This window comes from Morone saxatilis, unplaced genomic scaffold (assembly GCF_004916995.1).
Source record: "Morone saxatilis isolate NCDOM2014 unplaced genomic scaffold, NCSU_SB_2.0 Contig22, whole genome shotgun sequence".
Classification (NCBI taxonomy): Eukaryota; Metazoa; Chordata; class Actinopteri; family Moronidae; genus Morone; species Morone saxatilis.
The window spans coordinates 13,619,826-13,628,187 of NW_023339785.1; the positions used below are offsets into that span (position 1 = coordinate 13,619,826).

Below are 8,362 nucleotides of genomic sequence, written 5' to 3' on the forward strand. Positions count from 1 at the left end.
GTATTATTATTATTATTATGTCCAATCACTGCTCACTTTGGTTATCTTTATGGAGAGTCAGAAGAAGACTGCTACAGATGTGATATAATAATTCAAAACATAATTGTGGGACCTTCAGCTACGAACGACATTGTTGTTCATGGCTGAACTAACTAATTTAAAAAATGAATTAAAATTAAAATGAACTGAGCGAAATGGTATCTTGAACAAGATAAGAGAGGTCTGACTAAATTAACTCAAATGAAATGAACACAATATGCTTATCTGGTGATTAAGGGCTGATGATAAAAGACATATGCCTGATTCTAGCAGCACTTGTTTTACAAATGTACAATTGAGTTCCAGCTGCTACAACAACTCATATCCACATTCAGCCACTGTGTTGTAAAGCGACATGAGTCATTTTAACAAGGCTACTAAAAGTGTCCCAGTTGGCCTTGTGTTGAGGTCATGGGAAATAAAAAACAGATTAATCACTCCACTGATGAAGCATTTATCAAGCTTTTATCAGCGAGGACAGTTATCATATAACATATTTTGACAATGTGAAGCTAATATGACCGTTAACCCTGCTAACACGTCTGCTTTAAAAAGGCTTTGAAGTCTTTCTCTCTGAGAACTTTAGCCCTTGGCCTCTGCCTCCCTTCATCCATTATTTCTTCTTCTATCCTCTCCTTTCTTGCCTCCCCCCGTGGAGAATCAGACATTTCACAGCCTATTAATGGTGCTGACAGCTTTAGTTCTGGCCACCAAATTTACTCTGCACACCATCCAGGGGCAGCGTGAATGATGTATGGATGCCCTCAGGCTACTCAAACCAAAGCCCAGCCGCACACACCAACATGGGTTTTTATTTATTATTTTTTCAGGAAATGGTATGCAGTATATATAGAGAGGTCAGGCAATTGCCTACAATGAAACTGCTCAATAAGTAATGCATGTTTTATATTAGTGGTGTTTACTGGAAGTGCAAGAAATGCTCAGAGGGGCAGTTAAGTTGTTACTGTAGAGTGGTCAGTAACGTGTGTGTTGATTTACTGAATCGATCCGTCATTTTAATTTGACTGTTTCTAAATATCTGTTTAGTGAAGCATTTTTCAGAAGAGTACAGTACAGTACAGTATCAGGTATAGCTCTGGTAAGCTTAACATCGGTTCAATTAACTTATATGTCTTGGAAAATGTTCTGTCTGCAACGATGACTTCCCTTCCCAGGCGTGCCAATGCCCCTTCCTCCTGGTGATTCTACATTCGTCCACAATTCATGCACAACACACGATTAAATACATGCAGACACACATAAATATAACTCACCGATGAGAGGAACAGAGTCGGACGTGGCGGGCATGATCTCTGCTACCAGTAGCATGAAGACAGTTAGCGAAAGGAGCACAGTGATACCTTGAGAGAGAGATCAGGAGAAAGAGAGAGTTCATGAGCATATACATAATGATGTGATCAGGGTCACTGGTGTATGAAATCAGTCCTGTAATTACTTATGTATATAATCAGTTATGTTCTCATGACTACAACCATTTATCAGCTGCTGGCTGCTCTGACATGTCCAAGGTAGGTTACAGCTCAAGAAATCCCTCAAACACTGTGACTTTGTAACTGGTGATTGCTCATCCACAGACAGCTATTCATCAAAACTCACTTCCACTGATAGAAGTCCCAAGTAGATTAAGTTACTCTTTAGACTCTTATTTTGAAATTCAAATATTCCAAGGTGATTTGACATGCATGTATTCATGGCTCACTTATATGATTCATGAGGTTTGTAGATAAATGTGCATGTACAAATATGTGAGTGTGCTTTAATGTGTTTATGTACAGTTGTGACTGTATTTGTATAAGCTTGACTTTTCTTGTCCAGAATGTGTGTGTTTGTGTGTTTACGACCCCTTACCCAGAGAAATCTTTTCTCCAGAGTCTGCAGGTAGCAAGAAGACGAGCAGGGCCAAACCAGAGATGAGCACACAGGGGATGAGCAGATTGAGGCCATAATATAACGTCCTGCGGCGCATGGTGACTGTGAATGTCACATCAGGGTAGGGCTCCTTACAGCAGTCGTAGTACAGCTCATTGCGCTTGGCTGGCACACCTAAGAGAGGAGCACATACGCATGCAGGTCAGTTAGATTTTTGTGGACTAACAAAGTTATTCAAGTCGAAGATTTAAATAGAGTTTAGAATGAATGTGCAGAAAACCATCAGACCAATGACTGTAATTAACAACTATAATTGGTTCTCTCCATATACCAGGTTGGATTATTATTACAATTTTAAGTTATACTTTCTCACCTTGAACTCTAACTCTAGGGATGAGATGCGCTGCTCTCACATATGGCCTGGCTACAGACCTGCCAATGTGTCAAACATTCCTATTACATGCCATCTGGTGCTGTCTGACACCCATTTCCAGCTAAACATCACCCCAGGGGCACACGCACTGAGATCTGCTGCTACTCTGTCCCAGCTGGAAACATCCCGCTTGGGAGGTCTTCCAAAAAATTTCCGCTTTCTAGTTCATCCAGCTACAACCATCCAAATGATGTCCCAATGTGAAATCATTTATACAAGAAGTAAGAAACTCAATCAAACTCAATGCAGCAGCAATTGTTGTAGCATATTTTTATGATCTAAAAGAATAGTTTGTTTTCATCTCAGGACTGAGGACTAGAGAAATAGGTTTTATGTTACATATCTTTATTGAATTAAATAATTACAACATCAGTATAGATGGCTGTAACTGCTGTGAAAAACACTGCGTCTCTCTTACCCACAAGGTCCCACTCCCCGTTGGGTATGTAGGTGGACGTGTCCACATCCAGCATCTGGAGGTCCAGCAGCCAGCCGTTGTGCGTCCAGGAGCCAAACTTCAAGTCACACTTTTGCACGTCGAAGGGGAACCAACGCACGTCAATGTAGCAGGTGCTCTTCAAGATGCCAGGGGGGATGTACTGGCAGTGACCTGATGCATTCACCAGTACGTTGGTGTGGAAAGTGGCGTCGAACCGCTCATCCGCACTGGGGGAGAGTAACAGAGAGTAATGTGTGTGGACATTTCATCATCTTGCTGTGAGCTAAAGCTCTGGCTTGCTGAAATCTCTTTATTGCCTTTTTAATTGTTTTTGACATCATGCTTGGGCACCAAAGCTGGCAATTACTTCAAAATGGGTTTTTGTAATATCGCAGAGAGACAAGGACTCATTGTGAATGAAGGTAAACTGTGATGGAAGAAATCACAGGAGTGTCATTTTGTCATCTTTGTTTGTTTGCTCCTATCAACAAGACAAATTAAGAGACAAGAAAAGTATTTAGTCAAAGGGCTGGGACATTTATTTGAAGAGCAGTGCCAGATTTGTATGTTTACACAAAAACATTTTTTGGCCATTTGGAGGCAACAGAAAAGAAACTGCACACAGCATTGAGACACCATCACTTTTACATTGATATTGAGAACATGTTAGTAAGCAGTCTCATTTACACATCCAGCAGTTACAGAGAAACATTATTATTTATTTTGGAGTCATGTTTGTGTCCCCCTGATGAGTCCAATAACACTCTCTTTTAGCTTTGTCGCCATAAAGCTCTGTAAAACCGAGGAAAGAGCTGCAGATTCAGATGATAATTTTCTGTAGGTTCATCACTATGAGCGGCATCTTTCATCATTGTCCTTTCATACATTGTTATTACAAAATATCAGATATAGCTGTTTTAAGGTCATTTGTTTTTGTCAAAACAACTTTAAAAAAAAAAGTCAGCCCATTAGGTCAGGCCATATTGTCACTGTTGTCAGTGACAACAGTCCTTTGCCCCACATACATGTAGTTAAAACCCAGGTGAAATCCGGGGTGCAGTGAAATTAAATATTCCCTTCAATTGCTATGCCAAATATGCAGTAACAGGAACCAAATCAGTGACGTGAGAAAAACACCAGAGATGCCTAGTTCAAGGCTCTGCAACTCACAACCTGTTGGGATGATTTAAAGGCAGTCCTGGACTGGTTTTGTATAGGTTTCAAATATTTAAAGCTTGAGATGGTTTTGGCTTCATTAGCCAGACTCTCAATACACCATCAAAGTCAATGAAACCATTGAACAAAGAAGAATTTGTATTCTCTAGTCTTGGAGTAGCAAGAACTACCTTTGGGGACAGATACTTACAGTAAAGAAAATGCCTCGACTACCCGACCTTACATCCACTTCAGCCACTTCAGCTGTGGCACTCCAGTTGAACTCTAATTAAGTATTAAAGAGCAGCTCCGCTGGCGTTGTTTAGAGTGTGAACTCTTAAATAAAGTGCCAGGGGCGAAGAATAAGTTTTAGAAGATTTAGGGGGGGGGTTTTTCTGAGTTTTTTTTCTTTTTTCCTTGTACAGTATCTGGCCAAAACTCTTTTTTTTATTTGCTCTTCATTCAGCTTTTTATTACAACATGTGGCAGCTGAAGAGAATACAAATGTTATAGCTCAGCTTAGACCAGTGCATGAAACTTGAGAAGCTGAAAACTTGAACATTTGTTGTTGTGCTATATTTGTTTTGGATGATCCTTTTTTCCTCTAACAGAGACACTAATGTTATTTAATTGAGTGTCTTAGTTAAAATTCATCTGGATTTACATGCCCCCATTTATGGTTACATAACCAGTTTCTCTTTATCTATTTACATCAGCCAGACAGTGGATTTTATATTATCTCTTAGTTGTTCCACTCAGAAGACATGTTTACTCACAGTGGATTTCTCACTTGTTGACAGCCCCTAAGGATATAACTGAATAAAAACCTCCACAGGACAGTCACACACAAAATCATGACTCAAACATTTAGGAAGCGTGAATTAAAACCAACAAAAGCTAATAAAAGTAAACAACTTAAAGTTGTCTAAACATCTAACATTGTCTAAAGATTAGGTAGTTTTAGGTAGGGCTCAGGGGAAAGAAACTCATTGAACATTGTGAAAATCACATACAATTAAAAATTAGGATGCAGCTAATCAGCAGTCTTTCATCCATTCACCCATTTATATTATTGCTATAAGTACGATCACGTTTGAAAGTTAATCATATCCTCCCCAGGTTGCTGTAGGTGATTAATGTGTGACCAACAGTACAGTGTGAATAAAAGAAAAGTACTTTTCAACTTCACAGTTCACACTAACTTAGAGCTTAACCCCACACACTGAATTCTATATACATATTCAGTACAATGGCACACACAATACACCTATACATGCACACACAAATCAACACACACACAATGCAATCCTCAGTGAGAGAGATAACATTGGTGTGTCTGAAACATCCTGGAGCCTCATTCAGCCCTGACAAAAGAACATGGCGTGCGTCTGTGGATGAACCCGTTTTATTTGTGTCCTGCCTTTGCTCAAATTGAATGATTTCCCTTTTTCCGGGGGGTTAAGTGTTGTAATTTATTTCTCTTCTCTGTGTGTGGGTGTTGCTATCAGCTGTGGCTCCGGGTGCTGGGGAAGAGATGTGTGGGTTGGCCAAGGCGGAGCTCTGCAATAAATTATTCAAGCTTTTGCCCTCAGTTTATCTAAAGGTGTGCGCTTCCCCGCAATCAGTACTTACATACATCACAGCAGGACATGTCCTGGACTGTGTGTGTATATATTGGAGAGTACATACTGAAAAAGTTGTGTATGTGTAGAAATGGAGAAATATACAGACAATACAAAACAATTAAAGGGGACCTATTATGTTCACCTCCAGCTTTTCATTCTGGGATTCTAGAGTACCTTTGCATCATTCACAATTCAAAAACATCCTATTTATCTTATACTGGCCCTTTCTGAAGCCCCTCAGTTCAACTTCAATCTGAAAAAAGCTTTTTTATCTCCTGTCTCTTTATGGCTCCTCTCCCTAAAAGCCAATTTTCTTCTGATTGGTCAAGTTCAGGAAGCCAACCAAGGGCCAGCACTTCATCCTCTTACTGTTGTGCTCAACATGATGATGGAGCATTATAAGCAAGTTATCTTGAAAAGTAGTACAAAAATTTACTTTTCTGTACAAAAACAGTAATAAGTGACTCTAAATCCTCTAAATCTTTACTTGTTGATTTTGGTGAAACTGGGTCAGATATCTTATTTACTTGTTGATGAAGTAACCGCTAAATGCTGCTAACTGTAGCCGCTGTTAGCTAGTAAGCTCAGTTATCCGTGCAGCTGGCTTAGCTGGCTCAACCCAGACAACTGAGATAACTAGCTAATGGCAGCTACAATAAGCAGTAGTGGTTGGTTACTTTAATAATAAGTCCATCTAACTTTCCTTTCCAAAACAAGCTCTTTCTGCAAGACAGGACAACCTCCAACAAACCTAAGGAGTAGTCCTGAGCAGAGTCGGTGTCAGGGCAGAGGCCGCCCCCTGAAATTTCCCAGTGTTTTCCCTTTCACTGTGTTTCCAGTGCTCCCATGTGTAGGTCTTGTGGGCGTGGTCAATTTTTTTTCATTACCATTAAGACAAATTATTTTAAGATTTTGAAACAAAATTCTTTGGAATAATAAACTTTTTTCAATGTGCATACTTTAATGATTGGATATGCATGCAGCTAGACAAGTGATAGCCCTGGGAGACTGGGAAGTGGTCATTTTTATACAACCCATCCTCTCTCTCTCTCACACACACACACATACACACACAATGGAGAAAGAGTACTGTGGACATGTGAGAGTGGGGCAAGGTGGAAACAGATTGACAATGACAATGGTGGCAGTGACAGGTTCTTGCACCATGGGACATGAGTCACCAAGATTTCCTCTCACTCACTCAACACCTGCTGATGTCCTCACACACCAACACAAACACACACACCAATGACAAAATGAAGAAAGCCAAGTAAGTGAGGCAGAAAGAGAGCCATGCAGAGTGAAATTAATTATCATATACTGTTAAAAATATGTAGAATCCAAGGTTTTTTAATGCAAGATCTCAATGCCAGACTAAGAAATAATGTAATATAACAACATTATGTACATTTGAAGTCATGATTTGACTTATAGCCTTGTTGTTGCATCAGGTTGCACAGGCTGAAAGAGCAACGAAAACTACAGAATAATCTTTTTTTTTTCCTTTTAGCTTTGACGTTATTTCTTTGCAAACATTTCTTGAAGCTTTTATGCACGCTCAGTTGAGAGCTACATGCGGTCAGCGCCTACTCGGACTGCATTAAGCAAAGACCTATCCATCCATGTACATTATGTCATATTGCAGGAATATAGCATTTGGCCACACAGCCTCAGGGGTTCCTGACAATAGGCACTGTTTGACAGCCTTAAGGTTCTGTGGTTAACTAGGTGGTCAAAGAAGCTGCAGGCAAGAATACGTATAGTTCCAATTTACAGAGGGATGTTTATTCCTATAGAGGCTGAGCGCGTATACATACATCACACATGATGAATGGATTACTTAGAAACATTTTTGTCATCTTGAAGAGGAACCAGATGGCTTGGGATCATTATTTGCTTATTTTCCTTTTGTTTGTGAACTACTTCACCATTTTAATCAAGGTTATGTTACTTATTAAAGTATCATTATTGTTGATTAGCAGTGAGGCGTTTAGATGTCATCAGACAGTCAAATGTCTTTTTGGCTCCTTAGTGCTTACCTTCTCAAGTAAGAATAATATCTATTGACACCCTCAAACTGCACTTTGTTTCCAATTCAGGCTGCTTCCGCTGGTTTTACAGAAATATCACAGAAAAATGTTTTTACTGTTGTTTTACATTTTTACATCATGTTTCCAACCAAACTGCACTTTAAAACATGAACATCAGTCCTAAAGACAATGCACATTTTCTTTTATTCCCAGAGTGTTTGTTCATTTAAGTGATCACAGAAAAGTCATCAAATCTGTCCATCTGTCCATTCATTCAACCATCAATCTGTAAAAAAAAAAAAAAAAGAAAATCCCTCCAACTATCCATTTATTCGATTAATTTCCCTTTTATCTTCATGACCTGTCACAATGCTCTGTCTGTGTTGTACATCTACCTTCCCTGCTGGCAGAATTAGGATTCTGTCTGTGGTTAACCTGAGTTGGATGTCCTTCATGTGCCTCATCGATCCCCAGTCTAGGGAGACCATTGACTTTTACCTCTAATGAGAGAGGAGGTCAGTGGCTTACATAGCTGTTTTAGATCTAGATATTCTTTATAAATACACAATCACTCACACACACACACACACATTTGTACTAGCTTGACACACACAAAACAGGCATATGCACATGCATACAGGCTGTTATAGTAGACAAAACAGAGCCAACATACAGCTGGTTCTAGGACTGCCTTCTTTCATTTACGTAATATTACTAAAATTAGACACATCTTATCACAGACAGATGCAGA

The 8,362-nt window shown here is 39.5% G+C and overlaps 1 protein-coding gene across 1 annotated transcript in view; it reads right to left on the minus strand.

The window, feature by feature from the left end:
• LOC118333561 (neuronal acetylcholine receptor subunit alpha-7-like) overlaps positions 1-8,362 on the minus strand; it is a 33,328-nt gene that overhangs the window by 1,600 nt on the left and 23,366 nt on the right. The window contains exons 5-7 of the mRNA XM_035669262.1: positions 2,781-3,028; positions 1,909-2,103; positions 1,314-1,400 (exon numbers count right to left, since the gene is read on the minus strand). Of these exons, the coding sequence (XP_035525155.1) occupies positions 1,314-1,400; positions 1,909-2,103; positions 2,781-3,028 (530 nt within the window). The remainder of the gene's footprint in view (positions 1-1,313; positions 1,401-1,908; positions 2,104-2,780; positions 3,029-8,362) is intronic.